A 22,272-nucleotide genomic window follows, 5' to 3' on the forward strand; every position below is an offset into this window, starting at 1 on the left:
TGGGAGATCAGGATCCTTGAGAAGAAAGGCCCAACATATTATGTATATCTTTACAGATTAGTTTCTGCAGGTTTGTTTTTTGTGCTCTTAAATTTAAGTAATTACCAAGGTTTATATAAAGATATTAATATAAATTTTAATGTCTCTTTAACAACTTCACAACACTTTCACTGAAAGAGAAATGTCACACAAACATTTAGGATATTATTAGATCAATAATTGTGCTCAAGGGATATCAACTAAATTGAAGTAATTTTACAGAAAAATAGACACAGTAAGCAAAAGTAAATGCAAAAACAATGTGAATGATGTTCAACCATCTTCATAACTTTGATTTGTGACGATGTGCTCGTAATTCCCACTGAAGCAAAGCAAGCTTTGAATACATATATCTGAAACCTAATAAAAGACCAAGCTTTGAATACAAACTTCAGATCGGTTGCTTTCATACCCGGGATCACACCTTCATAGAGCACTTGCAGTTCAGCACGTTCTGGATTCTCGGGATTCTTGAATGTAAGAGATGAAAAAGGTGAAAGAAGAAGAAGATGAAGAAGAAGGGGGTTGAAGTGGCTTTAGTAATGCACATGTGGCATTATGATCCACGTGGCACATGCCACTAGGCAGGTGATGTGGAAAGCCGACAACCACGTTGGATTGCTGGCATCCACATCAGAATAAACTCACCAGAAATCTTTGGGCATCATCTTTTTGAAATAAAATGAAGATTGGGAGACCATTTTGATACAAATCAAAATGTGGTACTCAAACTGATAATCGGGTATAGTTTGGTGACCAACAGTTAGGGCTGTAAATGAGCCGAGCCAAGCCGAGCTTTGCCTTGTTCAAGCTTGGCTCGTTACTATTTAATCGAGCTTGAACTCGAGCCGAGCTTTCTTCGAGCTTCATTTTTTATGTTCAAGCTTGGCTCGTTACTATTTTAACCGAGCTCGAACTCTAATGGAGCTTCATGCTCGAGCTCAACTTGTTAAGAAAATTCGAAGCTTAGACTTATTTAGGGGTTGTTTGGATTGGCTTTTAAAAAAAGTACTTTTAGAATAAGTTAAGTGCTTATGCATATTTTTTCGTTTGGATGTATTAGTTTCATAAACACTTCTGTAGTTGTGAAAATGTTTGTATGTTTATTTAAAAATTACTTTTACAACAAAAAATTACTAAAATACCCTTTTACTGGATTGACTGAGGGCATTTTAGTAAATGCACTTAACCAAATAGCTTATCAAAAACAGCTTATTTCCATAAGCTAGTGTTTGGCAGCTTATAAAATAAGCTGTATTTGAGCTTATTTCACAGCTTGAGCTTATTCAGAAAAGTCCATCCAAACACAATATAAAACCTCATAAACACTTAACTTATAAAATAAGTGCTTTTGGGTCAGCTATAAGCTGATCCAAACAACACCTTAATGAATCATTATCAAGTGTGACTCAACTCGATTTGAGTTTGATTATATGAATGATTGTTACAAATAAAATTATAAATGATACTATAAACGAGCTTTTAATTATACAATAAACGAGTTCTTCACAAGATTTAATGAGCCGAGTTTGGTGGTGTTCAAGCTTGGCTCATTTATCTTATGAGCTCATTTAACTTAATGAACTAGTTGACCTGAGCTTTTAATGAGCTTAGCCTTCGAATAGTAGTTTATAGCAAGGTTGTCAGACCCGGACCGGCCCAGCCTGTTCAACCGGAAAAACCGGGAACCGGCCATGTGGCCCGCCCGGGTATACCCCATTGACCCGGGTATTAAAAAATCTGGTGTTAACCCGGTGACCCGGCCGGGTCAATCGGGTCACAATGTTTAATTTTTTTATATTATTTAATAATTTATTATTATTTTCTCATTAAAAATCACAAAATCGTGTATATTTATTAATATTAATTTATAATTTATAATCAATAAATAGAATTACAATATATATATATATATATATCATAAACATACCAACAAAAATTAACATTTTAAAATAAAATATATTAATGTGTTATGTAAATACTTTCTAAAAAATTAATTTATTAAGAAAATAAAACAATAAATGAGTGTAATTTTATTATAAAAATATAAAATTAAAGTATTCTAATTAAATAAAAAATATAAGAAAATTTAAAACAAAATAAAAACTCAATTGAGATATAAGAATTAGTGAATTAAATTTCTTATTTATTTTAACAAAATCAACCAATAAACAAACAAATAAATAAATAACATCGAGAGAAGTTCGATAATTATATATTAATATATTAAATTTGTAAATATTTAAAAAATGTAAAAATAAATGACATAATTAGAAAACTCTATTGTATATAAGGTCATTTATCAATTTAAATATCAAATTTGAGTATGTTTTTATAATATAATTATGGGTTTAATATTATATTTGCTTATTATTAATTATTATAATATTTTTTATAATTAATTATTGACCCCGGTTCAACCCCGGTTCGACCCGGTCGAACCCATTGACCCCTAACCCCTGGGCTTAGCCGGGTCATTGCCTGGGCCGGGTCTGACAACCTTGGTTTATAGCCCTATATGTGTAACTCAAATTGACAACAATGACATAGTCACATACACACCTTAATATACATATACATATACATATATATAATGTAATATATATATATATATATAAACGAGCTCACAATCGAGCTTATTCATGAGCTTGGTCACGAGCTGTGTTCGCGAGCCAAAACGAGCCGAGCTTTTGGCTGCTCAAGCTTGGCTCGTTTATTAATCGAGCTTGAAAATGATGTTCAAGCTTGGCTCGTTTACAATATGAGCTAAACACGAACGAGCCTTTATCGAGCCGAACACCGAGCTACTCACGAACGGCTCGGCTCAAATACACCCCTACCAACAGTAATATTTCCATTTTTCATTACACTAAGATTTTTATCTTAAAAATATTACAACCCGTAACTTAGTAATATTAATTTCCAATATTCAAGCTTTGAAGTAGAACACACTAAAACCCTAGTCCTCTGTTCAATTTCCGCTCCACCTGGGCAAAACCCTAGTCCGCAACGTTCGTCGAGAAGAACCCCTCCCGCGTCCACCATCGAAAATCCAATTGCAATTCCGAGGTTCAAATCCAATGGAGATAAAAGGAAGGCGTGCTAGTGTGGGGAAAACGAGGAGAGGAGTTGTACGTTTGAAGCCGGATGGAATGAGGAATTCCGGTGAGAAAGAGAAAGAATTTCATGTAGTTGAATCGGGTGATCGTTCTCGGAGTGTTCGAGGGAGTATCCGTAAAGATGGATTTGCTAGAAATGGCAAAGTTAGTGATTTTAGACTGTCACAAGAGAAACCGAGTTATGCTAGGAGAGGAAGGTTTGCGATTGATGACTCTAATGGACGGAAAAAGAGCGAGACGGTTGATTTTAAACCAAGAAGACGAGATGAGGAACTTCGAAGTGCCAGTCGTGAAGCATTGTCAAAAAGCAAGCTTGTATCAAAAGAGAAGAAGATGGATCACAAAAAGGAGAAAAACGGAGCTAAGGGTGATTCTGGGGAGAAGTTTTTGGATCAAAATGTTATTGGTGAAGAAAATAAGGCTGATTTAAGTGAGGGGAAGAAGAGAGTTATTTATCAAACAAGATTGCTTGATAAAACCGGGAAGAAGATTAGAGGACACAAGAAGGATTCTGATGATGAGGTGGCTGATGCTGAGAGGAAGAAAAGAAAGAGAGTCATTAGGATTGATCCTTATGACATTTCGAACAAAAGACTTGATGATGGTATTTCCAATGAAGGTCAGTGTTTTCTGTGTTTTATGTTCTGTATTTCTTGAAATGTCTTTATTGCTGGTAACAACAATAATTCCTACATAACGAGTGCCTCTACCTAAAGCAGTTTGGAAATGTTGAAGAAATGAAAGATGGAAAATGCCACATTTTATCTTTTATGTTCTAAAAGCTTCTTTGCTATCAAGTCATCTAGTTCTCTGATTGTGTAGTCAGTGATGGACTTGTTAATCAATATTCTGTGGAAGCTATGAACCATCCATTGCTTGTTGGTTAATCCTATAGGGGTATCTATAAACTTTCTTCCCTTCATTTTATTTCTGTTTTTACTGGAGTTGCTTGCTGAGACTATTTGATATATCTCAAATTTTGCAATATTCCCTTATGCACTGAACCAAATTCAAAACTTTTAATAAAGAACAAGAATTTTCATACTGCAGTAATTTTTTTCAACTTTCATTTGAAATGAGATGCTTGGTAGTTATTAATCTTCAATTAATACTCATTTCTGTCAGTATTTATTAGCTCCTGTACACAAAATATGATGGTAAGATTGAAACCTCCCACTTTGATTTATGAGCTTGTGTTTAGAAAAAAAAAAAAAAAGCTATACGTAACGGCTTGATGTGCATAACTCGTAAAGTGGGTTGGTTTTGGCACGTTCTAGTTTCACTGTGATTAGAGGCTGGTTGTTAGAACACCTTATTATGTGTATTGAATATACTTATCAGGACTTCTGTAGATTGCTTGGTGATTGACTAGTTTTTAAATATTTGCCTTTATGCTATAGTTTTGTCTGTCACATTTCATACAGAAAAGCCTGAGGTGAAAGAGGTTGAACCTTCCAAAAATGCGCAGTTTCGTGCTATACAACCAAGCCCCTCAATCCTGTCATTTGTGGAAGATAATGTATCTTAAGTTGTATCAAAATTTGGGCATTCGGTTTTTTATTCTGCATTTATATTGCCAGCAAAAATTGATAATCTCCTCTTGTTGTTATTGACAGTTGTTAGGCCGCAGGCGTTTGAATGAGTTGCGAAATGCTGGTTATAATGTCAAGCTTCCTGCTCCATTGGATAATATTCCCTTCTCAACCAGTATAGAAAGAGAGCGGATAGAAGAAAATGTATGGCGTTATTTGGATGATACGAAATGTCACTTATTTTGTGTACTTGGCTTTAGCTACTAATTTGGAGATTTTTGCATTTCATCATATTACAGATGGCTATTTTCCTATTTTAGTTCCTCCAAGTTCGTTCATTTTCTAGTGTGTAGTGTCAGGGGTCTTAGAAATCCTTGGGTGACTTCTCTCAGATTTATATTGTTCAGGACCTGCTGATTTAGCATTTTTTTTATCTCAATATGAAAGATTTTATATCCTAGTTGTGCAGCGAACTGTGAAGGGAAATCTTATTTGTAGATTTGGATCTTTGAATCATTATAGATTATCTTGTTAAAATTTGTTTCTAAGTCTGTACAAATTTGATTTCTTGTGCACTTTCTGATTTTCTTCTTCGCCTTTGATTTTCTCTAAGTTCATTGATCTATGCAATTTGTGTAGCATGTTGTGGCTATCTCTATCCTTTTGTTTGATTGTTTCATTTTTTTTTTAATATGTTACATTTCATAAATATTGAAGTGTGTTATTTTACATCTTCCTTTCATCTTTTTAAATAGTCATTGTTTGTGCTTTCAACAGGTCTTCAGGAGCAAACTAGAATTTTTTGCTGCTGCAAAGGTTTCCTCTTCTTTTCCACCTCCTCTCATCCCAGAGATAGCATTTGCTGGTAAAATTCAGAAAGCTAGTCAGCCTTTTTAAGTACCTGTTTGTTTTCAACATGCAATTGTGTAGTGCTTTACGTTCTTCTAATTTCCTCCTATGAAATGAACCATGTAGGTTGCTTTGGATCTTTTTGTTATGATATGCTTATGTTCTAAAAGGTCCTCATAGATGAGCTTGAACAGTTTTTCCCTGTCTTGAGCAAGATATATTTTTTTTTGTTATTTTGGATCTTCTTATGCTATTAATTATTTGGTCCATTGAGAGGTTTAATCATCTGTCAAAATGAAACATGGGTTCTCTTACTTTCCTAACCAAGAAACCTTGTATGTGTAGAATTTTTTCTCAAATGCTTTTCTTTGTCATGTATGAGATTTTGCAACAAATTTGTTTGTTTTCTTTGTGGATCTCACAAGTTGTAATTGGTTATCTAGTCATGCTAATTTTTTGAAATATTGTATTGAATTAATTTTTTTTGCATCTTAATTTCTTCAATGATGGCATTTTCCTTTCTTCAGTGCTATATTTACTTGTGAATATATTGCTTTACTTCAAGGAAGCTAAGTATGTCCTGGTTCTCCACATTAGGATATCTTTTATGTTTTGAAGCTCCCTTTGAACTTTTAATGACAAATGTGTAATTCACAATTTACATTGCACTATTTGTGTGAAACTGGCAATGGCATCAGAGTGATTAAAATTTTTTATGGCTATAGGTCGGTCAAATGTTGGAAAATCATCACTGCTAAATGCACTTACAAGACAGTGGGGAGTTGTACGAACTTCTGATAAACCAGGACTTACTCAGGTTAAGGCAAATTTTGATTTCAATGTACAGATGAGCTGAATCTGTTATATGTAAATTCTAAGTATTTTTTGCTTGTTTCGTAGACTATCAACTTTTTTAAGCTTGGGACAAAGCTTTCATTAGTTGATTTGCCTGGATATGGTTTTGCTTATGCAAAAGAAGAAGTCAAAGATGCTTGGGAGGAACTTGTGAGTATACACTACTGAACTTGGGTTTGGATTTTGTGGTTTTAGTTTTATTAAATAAATTACTACCGTTATGTATCCAAAGTTCTCCCTCATCATACTTCATTTCCTTATGCATTATGTTGTTAATCTGTTCTAGAAATTTGAGCTTGGTCTGCACCTATACATGATTATCTAGCCATTCACATGAGTTCTGGAAATTTACCTATTTTTTTAATTTCCAACTGCTGGTCACTCTTTCCCTGGTGATTGGTTCCCTTAAATAATTGCTCAAGGAGATGAGATACCATGTCCTGCAAACATTTCATCTGTAGTTTAACCCTTGTTTCTGCAGATTACGCACATGACTCAACTTTTTTCAGTCTAGAGTTATTGTTCTTTCTAGTAGTTGAAGTTGTGCTTGTTTACCGTTTATTAGTTTTGCATTTGGCATTTGGGATGCAGTTTTTTTTTCACTTGTATGTTTGTTTTCTATTTAGATATGAGACTATGATATGCTTATTATATTATCTAATTGTGAACTATCCTATAAAAAACCTCCATAGGTGAAAGAGTATGTATCCACAAGGGAAGGTCTGAAGAGGGTATGCCTTCTTATTGATACCAAATGGGGTATGAAACCTCGAGATCATGAGCTCATTGATTTGATGGAGAGGTAATTTTGCACTAATACCAATATGCAGTGGTACTCGGGCAAGGATACGGTTGTTGAGTATCCAAGTGGCCACGTATTCAGTTTTGGTTCTTACTAGTTCTGTCTTCTTTTTTTAGGTTACTGATACATGTGCCTGTGTGTCCAAGTAAATGAGAGTACATGGACATACGAGGGTAGAGGACATGGTAGTAAAACTACTTGTTTTTAAAGAAATAGAACTCAGGGAAGGCACGTAAATCATCATATTAATATTTAAATTATGGAATTCTCAAAATCATAAAAATTTAGGAAAATTACTATTAAGAAGATAAAAAGGATAAGATTCAAAAAGAAAAAAGATGGTGATTGAAAATTAAAAGAAAAAAAATTAAGATGTAGTGTGTAATGGAAAGGAGATAAGCTTAAGCAAAACTGTGTCCTTGTTTGGATAAACTAAAGTAAGATAAATGTTCCCCAGATATAAGCAGTAGGGTAACATTATTTGGTTGTTATTAAAATCAAATACTCCATTTACTCACTTATGTGTAGATTTTTTTTTTAATTAGTGGTCTCAGTTCCTGCCTTGTTTTTATTTTTGTAATGCTTATCAACTGGTTTTACTGTAATTTCCAGGTCTCGGACACCTTACCAAATTGTGTTGACGAAGACTGATACAATTTTACCCATAGATGTTGCTCGCCGTGCTATGCAAGTTCAAAATGTGAGAATTGACACCCATCCATGAATTTTGGTGAATTATTGAAGTAATAATAATCGATTTGCTTTTCCTTGTTCCAGAACCTTAAGGCAAACAAGTCTGTAGTCAACCCGGTGGTGTGTTTTCTTCTTTCCTTGTTACAGTTTAGTTTTGCAATAATGTTTATCCTGATGTCTGGAGATTAGATATTCAGTAGCAGGCATTGTTTGCACTCTCTGCTTAGTAGATCATTGTGCTGACAACTTGATTTATTCTTAGATGATGGTGAGCTCCAAGTCTGGTGCTGGCATCCAAAACCTTAGGACTGTGCTCGCCAAGATTGTTCGATTTGCCAAGCCATAGGTGCCATGTTCAACTCTTGTATTTATTATACTCTCTTTTTTTTATTATTCCTTTTGATGTATAAACTCTGGCTTTGTCTACAGGTTCAGGATATGTTTATTGTTCTAAAGCTATGCCTTGATGACAATTTTGACCGCATGCCTTGGTAAATGGCACAACTCAAAGCAACCAAGATTGGTAAGGCAACATTTTTTTTTTTTTTTTTGGGTTCAGAAAAAGAACAAAAAAAGGAGTGCAAGAATCAGTTTATTTGATCCCTCCTCAGGCTCCTCAGAGCTTTGCAACTCTTAACTTTTTGCAGGTCCATTGCCCTGGCATTTCAGTGTCCAATTTTTGTTATCGCACCCAACACCAAATAACCAGTTCTCAATCAAACTTTCTCGGCTTGGATCAGGTCAACATCTCAACCTGACCCAAGTCTCATCTTAAAAAAAGGAAGAACTAAATGATCTGAAACCTGATCTAGCGTTTTGTGCTAAATGGTTTCTTTTAATGTTGTGTGAGAGGCTGAAACTTAGATTTACATTTAGTTCTGTCATTTATATGCATCTTGGTAATGTGATTTGCTATTTGTTTTACTGATTTCAAGTAGGAACTTCTCTTTTAAACTAGATCAGGTTCTCCTGTAGCCTTTTGAAAGCTTAAACCTTCATCAAATGTTTTTCCCAAGGTTGTCAGACCCGGCCCAGGTAATGACCCGGCTAAGCCCAGGGGTCAGGGGTCAATGGGTTCGACCGGGTCGAACCAGGGTCAATAATTAAATATAAAAAATATTATAATAATTAATAATGAACAAATATAATATTAAACCCATAAAAACCTACTCAAATTTGATATTTAAATTGATAAATGACCTTATATACAGTAGAGTTTTCTAATTATGTCATTTATTTTTATATTTTTTAAATATTTATAAATTTAATATATTAATATATAATTATCGAACTTCTCTCTCGGTGTTATTTATTTATTTGTTTATTGGTTGATTTTGTTAAAATAAATAAGAAATTTAATTCACTAATTCTTATATCTCAATTGAGTTTTTATTTTATTTTAAATTTTCTTATATTTTTTATTTAATTAGAATACTTTAATTTTATATTTTTATAATAAAATTACTCATTTATTATTTTATTTTTTTAATAAATTAAATTTTTAGAAAGTATTTACATAACACATTAATATATTTTATTTTTAAATGTTAATTTTTGTTGGTATGTTTATGATATATACATATTGTAATTTGATTTATTGATTATAAATTATAGATTAATATTAATAAATATACACGATCTTGTGGTTTCTAATGAGAAAATAATAATAAATTATTAAATATTGTAAAAAAAATTAAACATTGTGACCCGATTGACTCGGGTCAACAAGTTCCCGGTTGAACCGTCCGAGTCACAGGGTTAACACCGGGTTTTTTAATACCCGGGTCAATGGGGTATACCTGGGCCGGCCACATGGCCGGTTCCCGGTTTTTCCGGTTGAACCGGCCGGACCGGTTTGGAGCTGACAACCTTGGTTTTTCCTGGTGTGCCAAGAGAAACTTTTCGTACAATTGTTTCATTTCATGTGAATATTCCAGAAAGCTTTTACTTTTCTTTGGTAAAGTCTACTAGAGGTGGGCACGGGCCGTCCGGCAACCCGGCCCGGCCCGCCGGGTCACTGACCCGGAGGGCCGGGCCAACAACCCGTAACCGGCCGGCGGGTTGGCCCGCCGGGCTAGACTCGGTTGCAACCCGGCCCGGCCCGCCGGGCCCAACCTTTTTTTGAATTTTTTTTTATTTTTTTCTGAATTTTTTAATTTTTTTTTATTGAGTGGGCCGGCCCGTCGGGTCAACATGGAAGCCGGGCCGGTTTCGGGCCCGGCTTTCTGTGACCCTGACCCGCCGTGTCCGGCGGGCCAACCCGGCCCGGCGGGTTCTATACCCAGCCGGGTCCGGGTCGGTGGGCCGGTGAACCGCAACCCGGCGGGTCGGGCCCGCCGGGCCGGTTAACCGGCCCGTGCCCATCTCTAAAGTCTACAACTACTCCACATGCCTTCTGTTCATGCACTTCTCATGGAGTAACCCAAATGTAGGACATCAAACTTCCTTTACTGAAAAAAAAAAAATTTAACTATAACCTCTTAGATGAAATTGGAGGAATTTAATTGAAATTGTTATAACTTAAACTGGACTTAGATGGATCGCATGCCATTGAAAAGATTAAACTGTTGCTGCCTCAACAAGCTAGTGGAGTTTTCCTTTATTTTTAATCCATAGTTGATGTCTAATGTAAAAGTGGTCCCCAAGCTTTGTCTAAATCCACAACAGCCCTCTTTGTCAACACATGCCTGGGTCTCTTAGTCTTCAACCACTCCTTCATCATCCCCACTGAATGGAGGGGTCCATGTTAGGCCACAAACTTGTCATCTCTTTGGACCCCCGACAAAAATAGTATTTGCCTTACAACCATGCATACACACACATTTATTTTTACTTTTAGTTTCTACATACATGTGATAGATTTAAAAATGATAATGAAACGTAGTGGGATATTCTTTCATTTGTTTGTGTTCATATCCAGAGTCAGAATTTTCAGGCTGTATTTGGTAGGCCATCACCTTGTCCTAAACCACCACTCTTTCTTTCTGTCTCCTCTTTGTCTTCCTTTCATTTCTCTGTGTTCTTTGTGATCTTGGGAGATTGATAGTGAGTATGTGTCCATTGAGGGTGGTGTTAATCTTCTTATCAGCAACTCTTGCTGGATTCTTCCTACTGAGAGGTCTTAAGGCACAACCTGATCAGACTACCACTGGTCTTGATCTTGATGCCAATGAGTCCTCTGTAGCTATGAAAGAACCACTCCCTGTTTCCACCAAGGTATACAGAACCAAGATGAAGTTATTGTTTGCAAGTTTCAAACTGGCATCTTTCCATCAGTGTTGATGCATTGGAATGTTTCATTGCTTCATTTATTTTGTTTGTTTTGATTGATCTTCGGAGCAGGTTCGGTCTGCAGCCTGTTCGGTGTTTTGGACATGCGTGGACATGGCAAGTGGGCGATACTTGTGGAGGACTCTTATGCCATCTTCATCATCATCATCATCATCATCATCATCCATTTGTTCTAACAAGAAGGATTGATTGATGACAGCTGAAGTGATCCTTCTTCTTGGCTGGTATTATATGATGCTTGATTGCATGGTTTTCAAACTCGTTAAACTATTATTGATTCCTAAATTAATACATCAAGCTGTGAATTCTGTTTACATTTTTCTGTTCATGGTTTTCTTTTTCATATTGTTTTTGGATTCTTTTCTGGCATACCGAGTTATTCAGAAATGATGGGGTGTCCCAGTGGCTTGCTTAGGAGTTGGTTCACTGAATTTCAACTTTAATTATTGTATTAAAAGAAAGGATGCTCCGCTAGCTTATTAAGAAAGGAAACTCCACTAGCTAAATCCAGCTGGTGATTATTATCCGAGTTCTAAGCTTTCTTTGGCTTTCTCTTCTTGGCTGATTTTCCATTGCTTCTTATTGTCCTTCAACAAAATGTAAGGATTGCTGTCTAGTGATAGATGTCTGTTAGCGTTTCACCCTTAATATCTGGACTTGTATTTTTTTTACTTTATTGTGAATTTTAGGGTTCCGTTTGTTTTAAATAATATTGATAAACCATGACACATATTATTAGATTTCAATCATGCATTGTATGCATTGTATAATAGTTCAGTGTCTTACCATTTTAGATTATTGCTGCGGTGATAAATTTTAGATATTTAGTTGATCATCTTCAATTTATTTTGAACCTTCTTACATTATTTTCTTTCTGTTTTGGTTATTAAAAAATGAGTATATTTACTTATATAATTCTGTGAATCTTGAAATTCACCTCCTTATTTTTTATTCATATAAAGCCTGGCAAATATAGAAATTTGGCTTAAAATGGATTGGGATCTGTGAAACATAATTTATATCTTATTTATTTGCATTTCTCAGTCTTTTAATTTATGTATTTTGTTTTGACCATTTTATTCGTTTATTTATTAATGTCTTATTTTGCATTTTAGCCGCTCAATAACCAAATTCTCATGTATATTATTGAATTACTCTAATCAAGCTGTTTGAGAGGGATAGATAGATATAAAAGCTTATATGTAAATAGTTTTTTTAATAAAATTTGAGTCACCGTTTTTCTTTGGTGTTTCCACCCTTGGTGGATTTTTGTATGTGTTCTTGTTTTTGCCTTTTGTGTCTTCGTTGCTTGTTGTGCTATCTTTTTTTTTTTTTATTTTAATAAAGTTTGGTTTCTTTTAAAAAAAATTAGATAAATAATAATAATGAGTATATTTTCTTAATTGATCGCTTAAGAATATGAATTTAGCAAGGTTTTACTTATAAAAAATTATTCACGTTGTTGGTCCTTGGATATGACCAAAACAAAGTTCATCACCTAAAATATATAAAACATAAATTGAAAACAGTAAGTACAAAAAAAAAAAGGATATTAAATTATGTTCACAAAACTCACATTCATGTTACATGTATACCCATTAAATTATTATTAATTTCATTGGCTAGTCAACAAACTTAATAAATGGAGCAAAAACTATAGATATAATTATTGTTATTATGACAATTTAAGAAGGTAGGAGAACATTCATGAACAGCAATGCCTTGAATGATTAATTTGAAGAATCCGATAATTATTCTTATTTTAAAAAAAAGTTGTCTTAATAAAATAGACGACCGACAAACCAAATTTAATCAAGTCAAGTATAAATAATTAATTATAAAAATGAATACCATCAACTCATATAATAATGACAATAAATTCTTATTACCTAACTGCTCAACAACCAAAGAACAACTCTCCACCATGGATCAAATTCAAATTCCTTATGACCTTGTCTCTATATATTAAAGATAATTAAAGCCCTAAATGAAAAAGACAGCCACAGAACACATGGCTGAACAAAAGAGGTATTTACCTGAAGAATCTCATTTTACTTCAAAAGTCATCCAAAAAGTATTATCAAAGAGAGATTACTGCACACCTAATCCACTTCACATTTCAATTTATAAAAACCCAGTTGGTTCTATCAAACTATATATAAATGAAAACACACAACATCTTAATGAACACCAACATATGCCTCAGCGCGGATTTGTACACAAGCCTTAACATCTCTGAAATGCAAAGCAACGTTAAGCATACCAAACGGATCAAGATGTTCATGGGACACTAACATTCAACAATGAACAAAAGCACAAATATAAAACAGATAATTATCAAGTCAAATAACATATCAGGAAATTACTAGAACAAAGAACAATCACTTGATTGTATGCTAGTTGATGAATTCAAGACTGCTGCTGTTGTTGTTCTGATTGGGGTTGCTGCTCTGGTTGGGGTTGTTGTTGCTGCTGCTGCTGCTGCTGCTGCTGTTGTTGTAGAAGCTGATCACCCTGCCATGCCCAAACGATGTCCTTGAGAGCAGGTCTCATTTGTTCTTTCCATAGCTTCTGATACTCCAGAGTATCACCATTAGACTTTTTAATCTCTACCAGATGACACTGAGAAGTGATCTCAAATATCTCTGCATCAATGGCTAAGACACCCTTTCTGCCTTCCCTAGGCCTTATCATTTTCAATAATCCACCATCCTTCTTCATTATTTTTAGCCTCAAGCGCTTTGCAAGATCCTCCAGCTTCAAGATGATAGTTGTTGCAGACTGCATAGAGGTAAACCGCGCTTCCTTTCTATGGTGTTGTTGTTCCTCAAATAGACCTGAAAGATCAAATCCCGCTGAAAGAGAGATGATATCGAAGGCATTTAAATTTGCAGGTTTAACTGACTCCTGCTTCTTGTCAACAATGTTGCCATTAGAGGATTCAAGGGCTTCATTCACATCTCCAGGCACGGCTTCTGTTGTTTCTGATTCAATGTCCATTGATTTGTCTACAAACCCTTTCTTGAACCAAGAATTTTCCTTTATCTTTGTGATTGAGATCCTTGTGCTTGGGTTTGGATCCAATATCTTTGAAAGTAGCTTCCGAGCTTCATAGGGGAACCAATTAGGGCATTTATATTCTCCTCTGCCAATTTTCCTGTACATCTCCATCAGATTTGAGTCATGGAAAGGGAGATATCCAGCTAGGAGAACAAACAAAATGACACCACAAGACCAAATGTCAGCTCTGGCGCCATCATATCCTTTTCTACTGATCACTTCAGGCGCTACATAAGCTGGAGTACCACAAGTAGTGTGCAATAAGCCATCCTGCCTCTTAGACTCGGCAAGGGCACTCAAACCAAAATCAGAAACCTTTAGGTTTCCATTTTCATCCAACAGTAGGTTTTCAGGTTTCAGATCACGATGGTAAACACCTCTGCTGTGGCAAAAGTCAACAGCATCGATCAGCTGTTGGAAATATTTCCTAGCAGCATCCTCTTTGAGTCTGCCCTTAGCAACTTTGTTAAACAACTCACCTCCCTTAACATATTCGATGACAAAGTATACCTTGGTCTTGCTAGCCATGACTTCATACAGCTGCACAATATTCGGATGTCTCACCAATCTCATCACTGAGATTTCACGCTTGATCTGATCCATAAGACCAACCTTCAAAACCTTCTCTTTGTCAATCACCTTTATAGCAACACTTTGGGTAGTTTTGATATTCCTAGCATAATAAACCTTTGCGAAAGTTCCCTGCCCTAATTGTCTCCCTAATTCATATCTTTCCATCAGTACAGTCCCTTTATTGTCCATTTCCATTTATAGTAGTTATAACAACAATTACGCTACGGCCTCCCGCTTCTGCGTTACAAACTATTTACAAAGCGGGATAATATGAGCAGAAGTTCTCAACCGTCATCGCCAATGTCGTGACTGACCACGACAGGCTTACTTGATATTGCCACTCCATCGAGCATCCTTGCGCAGAGCACAAGCTGGGTATTAGTGTACTGTCCAATCTCGTCAAGGATGAACAAGGATAGCTTGTGTGGAGCTACAATTTCATTAGCCTTAGATGATTGTTTCTCAGAGGTCACACACATCTTTCTGCATTCCCAAATATTGATCTTCTGATACTGTATGAAACAAAGAATCAAAACAAAGCATTACAAGAATGTTTCAAGATGCTATTTTTAAAGTAGTCTATTTGAAGGGATCTAACCATCTATTGTTCACATTATAATAGTAAATTAGTTTACAAACACAAAATGAAAGAAAAGCTTAAAATTCTTCAAATGAAGAAGACTTGAACATGGATATATAATATATATAAAGGTGAACTGTTGTCAACTCGGAAAAGGAAGCCAGAGAAATCATGACATTTCACAAAGACCAGGCAATTTTTGCATTAGTTGATAAAATGAAATCTTAAAAAAAAAAAACATATTTAGGCAGGATACAATCTAGGGAGAAAAAGGACTACAAATAATACAATAAAATTGTAAAAAAAAAAAACAATATCTGTAAGAAATATTAACTCTTCCAATAAAACTGAATACCACCAGTGAAAAAAAAATCCAAAAAAAAATAGTGATATAATTGAAGAACTTCACCATATCTAACAATTTTTCAATGGACATAGATCTAATCTAGAATCTCTGAACTATTTCTAGGCCTAGAAACTCAATCTTGACAAGAAATGGATAAGAAGCGCAACATAATATCTCCAGCACAAGTAAGAGGGTAGCTCATGCATCAAACCTTATGAACAGAATAAGAAAGAGTGTGAAGACATAAAGGAGACGTGCAGATCAAAGTACCCAGAAAAACATGATCCAAAACTTGGAATCAAAGGAAACATCACAAACCATGTACTCAACCACCCCAAAAAAAACACAGAACGCATAGAAAAAAAAATGGAAAAGAAAAACATCAAATATGCTGTGCATTTTTCATCCATATACTGGCACAAATCTAACATAATTACCTTTATATTTCACTCGCATCAAATCAATCATAGAGTACAAACAAAGCCAAAACTACAGGAACAAAAATGAAGAACAAAGAAGAAATAGGCAGACTTTCAAAGGGTACGCTCACAAAAGGGATAAAAAAAACATTGAGATTTGAAATCAGAACAACAACACAAGATCAACATGAGTTTTGAAAGAAAAGAGCCACAAAAAAATTCTCTTGGGCAAAAACATCTTGTTTACAACCGCAACCTGCATGACAGCCTGTATACCAAAAAAAAAACCGAATTTCCCACGAAAAATTCAATTTTTCACAAAAAAAAAATCAAGAACAGATCATCAGAGCAAAATCAAACATTAGGTATTTAGATTCCCAAAATCAAGCTTCTCACAAATAAAAAATCTAACAAACACCATAGAAACAAATTGAACCAAAAAAATCCACACAAAAGATGAGAAAATCATAGAGGAATTTCACCTGGAGAGCTCCAATTGACCCAAAACCAAGCGAATCGAAGAGAAATCTCCGCCGAGCTTCACAATTCTCGGACCGAAAAAATATCCCTTCCCGTCTAAATAACAAGGGTTGAAGAAGGTCCCAACGTGAATTTACGAAAAGGTCCCCGCTTTTGCCCTTAATTAGAATAAAGTCCGGAGCCTAGAGCCGCGAAAAGCACGCTTCCCTGGAAAGAGGCTCATTTGGACCCACATCCAGAAAAAAATAAATAAATTACACCGATTTTGACTTTTTCAAATATAAAAATTTTAAAATAGAAAAAATTGAGTGCCATAAATATATATATATATATTTATAAAAATATGTGATATTATGAATTGCTTAATTAGAAGATATATACTTGATTAGCTCTTAAGTTTTTTGAGTTGAGTGTTTTTTTTTTAGAAATATTATTAGAATATTTGGCATACATATGTCTGTTTTGTTAATTTTGGAAATAAGAGAAAAATAAGTGTATATTTAGGGATTTCTTAAAAAATATATATATTTGTTGTCCATACCATATTCTATTATTGCCATTTTTTAATTTGATATTCATTCCTATGGAAAGTCGTAAAATTTCAAATTCAGCCTAAAAAAACTAGTTGTCTGAATTTTTTTTTTTTTAAAATATAAATAATTATATTTTAAAAGAAATATGTAAAAATATATAAACCAATTTTAACAACAAAAAATAATTTAAAATAATAGATTAAAAAAATACAACAAATATTATAGAAATATTGAAACCATCTAAATAACAAGCGGCCTAGATCAAACTACAGTGTCCCAGTTAAAACAACTTGTAACTTGTGATGTATACCTTGAATGCAAAACTGGTTCTTGGTATTATTTATTTAAGTGTTAGATATCTTTGATGCTTAGTTGCATGACAAGTTAGGTCCACCAATTATATTTTGAAGATTTGAGGTCCAACAATTCACAGCTAAATGTTCATCAAATGTTGGTGATGGACCATGTGTGGCTACAAGTGCCAAATAAATCATCTGAAAATGAGAAGTGATAATATGTTATATTCATTAGCTTTGAAATATTTTTAAACTTTTTTAAATTTTATTATAATGATTTCTCTACAGTGTTGGTTGGGATGCCACTAGACATTTACATTGATATAAATTAATTTATATATTTAATTAAAAAAGGTATAAATAGAAGACAAGGATCATGCATGAATTTGTTTGGTATAAATGTAGCTACAAAGAGAGCTCATGACAAGGTGCAGGTGGTGGACATGGTACCACTTGAATTGGGAGCAATGCACATGCACATGATAATATAATTCCAAAATCATGATGGTAATTGCTGCTTAATCTTGTAACATTACATGACTGAATATTTTGTGCTTAATTGATGTATCATGAAATATGTTGCCACTGAAATGAGAGAGATGGTGTTTTAGTTTGTTGTTTCCTGTTTAAAATAGTTATAAATAAAATAATAATATTTTTTTAAAATAAATGTGGATAAACCACAGCTTTATTGATCTAAAAAGACAAAACAACAGGACAGACATGGAAAAAAAAATAACAGGAAAACAAAATAACAGAAAAGAGACAAGAGTCTCACTAAGGGTGAGGGTACAATAAAGTAAATACAGAAAAAACAAGTAGAGAGGACGTTGGGTGGGCTAAGTCATCTTCCTGGATCGAGACATAGGTTTATCCAAGCTACTGAAGAGATGAGATTACTCCCGGAGTAAGTTACTTTCACGGTTGCCGGTGTGATTTGTGGGTCTACTGCTTAAAAAGTTGATGGATCTCTTAATTCTCTTCAATAATAGCATATTAGAACAAGATATATAAACTAAACAAATAATAAGGTATTCAAGAAAATTTAACCAAAAATGGTTCATATAAGCACCATGATAATGATTCAATTATGCAAGTAGAACATTGGATGCATCTCTTTTGAGCTGAAGTCAAGTTTTTTAATATAATTAAAAATTAACAAATTTGTGTTGTTTAGTATCCAGAGCCGATGGAATACTAAGATTATTATTCATTTGAGAAATTTATTAATTAAATCTGATTTATAAAAATAACATTTCTCCTCTAAATAAAGTTACTTTTTTCTGCAAATATATAGATTAAACTTGTGAAAATCATGACAGTTAAAAATAAATAAATAAATAAATCCTTTCTTTGTTACACCTTAAGATAACTAATCCCTTATGATAAGAGGCAGTTTATATAATGCATCATTAATCAAATTATAATAATTATATCACTGGTGTTAATCATATAAACAAGAATAAAAATCATACATTAAAATGATACCAACCAGGCAACCACCAAGATGCCTTGAATTTTTCAAAACAATTGGAATTAAAGAGAAGACAACATAAGTAGGGTTAGTTTACATGCATCATTTACCAACCTTGTTATTCCAACCTTGTGCATTTGTTAGATACTTTCTCTAAATCCACTCCCTTAAGTCTTCTTTCCATATGTGATCTAACTCTCATGGCATTCATATAAATATATAATACTGTCCACTTATTTCTTGTTTGGCATTATTAACCTTATCTTTCAGAAGATCATATGCATGCATTGAACTTGAAGCATAAATTAATAATCTGATGGTTGTGTGATTTGTGTCCTAATGCATGGAAGATATGTTCAGGCATATGTCACAACAAATGAACAAGTAGCTAGTTTGTCCCTTCTAGATTTTATATGGTCTCCATTAATCTTCTTCATTTTCTGATTACAATTGAAGTGGTTTTGTGGCTGGATATATATATATATATATATGTATTTATGTATATATTATAAGACTAGGGAGACAATATTCAGCTTGTGTCTTAGTCTATGGTATGGCCTCAGATAAGAATATCCATGCAAAGTGATGTAACTTTCCAAATGATTTTCTCCATTGAATGGTTTAGAGGGCTGGATTTTTTCCTCTGAATATATATATATATATATATATATATATATATATGGGTCAATGAACGTTAATTTGATCTTCTAGCTAGGTTTGATGTTAGATTAGTGCATGTCAAGCAAATGAAATAGGTGCTTAGTGATTGAGATGTTAAAGGTTTTAATTGCTTTATGTTTTATACTTTTATACATGTTGCTTTGTGTTTCTTTTTCCTTAAAACAAAAAAAAGTTGTTTTATGTTTCATCACCAATGAACTTTTAAGTTAAAAAAAAACATAAATGGACTTTGTTCAGCATATATTAATTAATTAGTTCCGTTCATGATTTTTATAAGAATAACTTAATTTGCATGTTAAGCGATCATGTTGATAGGATTTTTTTTATTGTATGTGTGTGTATATATATATATATTCGGTGCTTTAATTTAAAATCGCTGAATTGATTATTTATATGTTATGCTATCATGATTAATTTAAGAATTGAGACGTGTTAAAAAAAATAAAAATAAAAATAAAAATAGAAGAAGAAAAAGAATAAAAAAAGAATGCAGTCCTAATTAATGGAGAAACATCGAGACAAATGACAATAATAATATATTATAATAAACCAAATTCTCACAATAGTAATTAATGACCGTGACAGTGTGACACCAACCCATACTTTTATATTGAATAATTTTTAAAATAAGATTTTTTCTGGTAAACATGCATTACACTGAATTGTAATATTATTTTTTATTTTTTCTTTTTATCACCTTGTAATAAAGAGATATTTTATTTCCTCTCCTCTCCTATTCAAAGATTGAGGGTTACCAATGAGCAAGTGGTTTATTGATAATTGAATCTCATTAAAACATTTTAAAATTGATAAGAGTTTGCATCAAGGATGAGATTATATTTCCAAAAATATAAATAGTTATTATGTGCAAAAGATCTCAATATTCATATGCGCATGGCCACACCCTGACTTGTTCTGTTGATATTTATGCACGTCTCTGTTTTTCTTAACAGTCAAGCCCTTGGCCAAAAAAAAAATTTGAGGGTTCATAGGTTTATTCACAATTTTTCCCTGAATTAAAAATTATTTTAAAACAAAAATACTGCAAATAATATACTCTCAAAATATGCTTAAAATCTAAATATATTTTAACTTTTGAAAGCATCCCAACTCTAGAAGACTCAACTCAAGCACCGTGCAAGTGTAATCAAATCAATATAAATAGTAATTGTCGAAGTTTTCAATTGAATCAATCTGAAACATGACTCCTAGTCACAATATCTTTTTATGGATGGACGGAGACAATTAATGGCACATTCTATGAGTATGCAAGTACCTAAATTAATAGAGCTTGCATGCAGCACATACGTGGAAGGCAGGAGGAGATAGAATAAGGGTAGCTTTAAACCATGGCTTGGGTAGGGAAACATGAGAATAAAATACTAGTACATTTGTGGAGATAACAACAAGAAGAAAGGAAAATTATGAAGATGGCATATTAATATATAGGTGGAGGTGGGGGGAAGGGACATTATTGAAGATTTTTCTTTAAGTAACATGCATTAGTTTGGCTAGCTTCTTGTCTTTCAGGGACAAGACCGGCCTTAGGCATAGGGTACTAAAATCTAAAACATATGTCTAAAATCCCTGATTTGTTAGGCCCCATAATTCATAATTTTATTTTTAAAAATTATATTTAAAATTTTCATTTATTACTATCATTTTATTTATATGACCATCTTGTTAAGAATTTTTAATTTTTTTTAAATATAAAATTATTTTATTTAATTGATTTATGATAATATTGAAGTATGTTAATTTTATTTTATCATTAGATTAGAGGGCATTATTTTTAGAGCCACAATTCATGATTTTTTTTAAAAAAATTAAATTTAAAAATTTTTATTTATTTATTTATTATTATTATTTTATCAATTAGAATTTTAATTTATTACCAATGGTCGGTGTTGAGCCTTGCTCTACACACGTGCTCTGGGGTTCTGGTGCTTATCGTCTTTCTTAAAAAAAAAAAAGAATTTTAATTTTTTTTTTAAGATGTAGAACTTTGATTTATCTTGTATATTTATGATCATATTATTTTTATGTTTATTATATCATTTGTTATTTAATATTTTTTTTATTATTTTTCTTTTTGTAAGTTTGCCTAGGGCCAATTTTGCACTAAAGACCGGGCCTACATGGCGAGGTTGATAAGAAGACTGAAGATAAGAATGTTAATGAGTCCCATATCTTCTTGAGAGAATATAACCTAACAGAACAAGCGAACATATATATATATATATATATATATATTTAGTGCATAAAGATTATATTCAAGAGAACAATAAAGAAATCAAGCAGAGCTATCAGAACATTTATATTATATATATAAGTTCATGCTGTGCATGACTTCTTTGTGTAGGTAGGATGACTTGGAACAACATGACAATTGGTAGTTGTATTGATAGCAAAGACAAATTTTAGCTATAAATTTACTGTTCAAAAGCAATTAATGTGATGATATGTAAAGAAAGGTTCTGAAGTGACGTGAAATTTTACTTTTTTTTTTAATCTTATTTTTTCATGACTTACTAATAATGCGTAGTAATTAACAACATGATGATTAATTTCCGTAACCAGGACACAGAAATAGGGATCACAAAGGATTTGCTCTGCTGTTGGTATCATCACTCTTCAGGGCTGGAGTTGT

General features: G+C 33.3%; 3 protein-coding genes across 3 annotated transcripts; 2 read left to right on the forward strand and 1 right to left on the reverse strand.

Moving 5' to 3' along the window:
• Positions 1-3,062: 3,062 nt before the first annotated feature.
• On the forward strand, positions 3,063-8,887 carry LOC120249938 (GTP-binding protein 8). The gene is made up of 12 exons (XM_039258652.1): positions 3,063-3,777; positions 4,583-4,677; positions 4,775-4,894; positions 5,468-5,555; positions 6,265-6,356; positions 6,440-6,544; positions 7,087-7,196; positions 7,809-7,896; positions 7,974-8,009; positions 8,152-8,235; positions 8,319-8,412; positions 8,537-8,887. The coding sequence occupies exons 1-10, from the start codon at positions 3,120-3,122 to the stop codon at positions 8,233-8,235; spliced, it is 1,476 nt and encodes a 491-aa protein (XP_039114586.1). The 5' UTR covers positions 3,063-3,119; the 3' UTR covers positions 8,319-8,412; positions 8,537-8,887.
• Positions 8,888-10,712: 1,825 nt separating this feature from the next.
• Positions 10,713-11,973, forward strand: LOC120249940. The gene is made up of 2 exons (XM_039258654.1): positions 10,713-11,105; positions 11,232-11,973. The coding sequence occupies exons 1-2, from the start codon at positions 10,941-10,943 to the stop codon at positions 11,367-11,369; spliced, it is 303 nt and encodes a 100-aa protein (XP_039114588.1). The 5' UTR covers positions 10,713-10,940; the 3' UTR covers positions 11,370-11,973.
• A 1,439-nt stretch (positions 11,974-13,412) lies between these two features.
• Positions 13,413-16,793, reverse strand: LOC120249939 (CBL-interacting protein kinase 2-like). Its single transcript, XM_039258653.1, has 2 exons — positions 16,641-16,793; positions 13,413-15,325 (listed from the first exon to the last, which is right to left on the reverse strand). Exon 2 carries the CDS (start codon positions 15,006-15,008, stop codon positions 13,590-13,592), a length of 1,419 nt encoding a protein of 472 aa, XP_039114587.1. The 5' UTR covers positions 15,009-15,325; positions 16,641-16,793; the 3' UTR covers positions 13,413-13,589.
• Positions 16,794-22,272: the final 5,479 nt, after the last annotated feature.

This window comes from Dioscorea cayenensis, chromosome 19 (assembly GCF_009730915.1).
Source record: "Dioscorea cayenensis subsp. rotundata cultivar TDr96_F1 chromosome 19, TDr96_F1_v2_PseudoChromosome.rev07_lg8_w22 25.fasta, whole genome shotgun sequence".
Classification (NCBI taxonomy): Eukaryota; Viridiplantae; Streptophyta; class Magnoliopsida; order Dioscoreales; family Dioscoreaceae; genus Dioscorea; species Dioscorea cayenensis.

What these genes read in the sequence shown, in the direction of transcription:
- LOC120249938 (XM_039258652.1), top strand. Translation starts at nt 3,120, where the DNA reads ATGGAGATAAAAGGAAGGCGTGCTAGTGTGGGGAAAACGAGGAGAGGA. An exon ending in GAGAGCGGATAGAAGAAAAT is followed by an intron (nt 4,895 to 5,467) that starts GTATGGCGTTAT and finishes TGCTTTCAACAG; the next exon opens with GTCTTCAGGAGCAAACTAGA. An exon ending in CCCAGAGATAGCATTTGCTG is followed by an intron (nt 5,556 to 6,264) that starts GTAAAATTCAGA and finishes TTATGGCTATAG; the next exon opens with GTCGGTCAAATGTTGGAAAA.
- LOC120249940 (XM_039258654.1), top strand. Translation starts at nt 10,941, where the DNA reads ATGTGTCCATTGAGGGTGGTGTTAATCTTCTTATCAGCAACTCTTGCT. An exon ending in CACTCCCTGTTTCCACCAAG is followed by an intron (nt 11,106 to 11,231) that starts GTATACAGAACC and finishes TCTTCGGAGCAG; the next exon opens with GTTCGGTCTGCAGCCTGTTC.
- LOC120249939 (XM_039258653.1), bottom strand. Translation starts at nt 15,008, where the DNA reads ATGGAAATGGACAATAAAGGGACTGTACTGATGGAAAGATATGAATTA.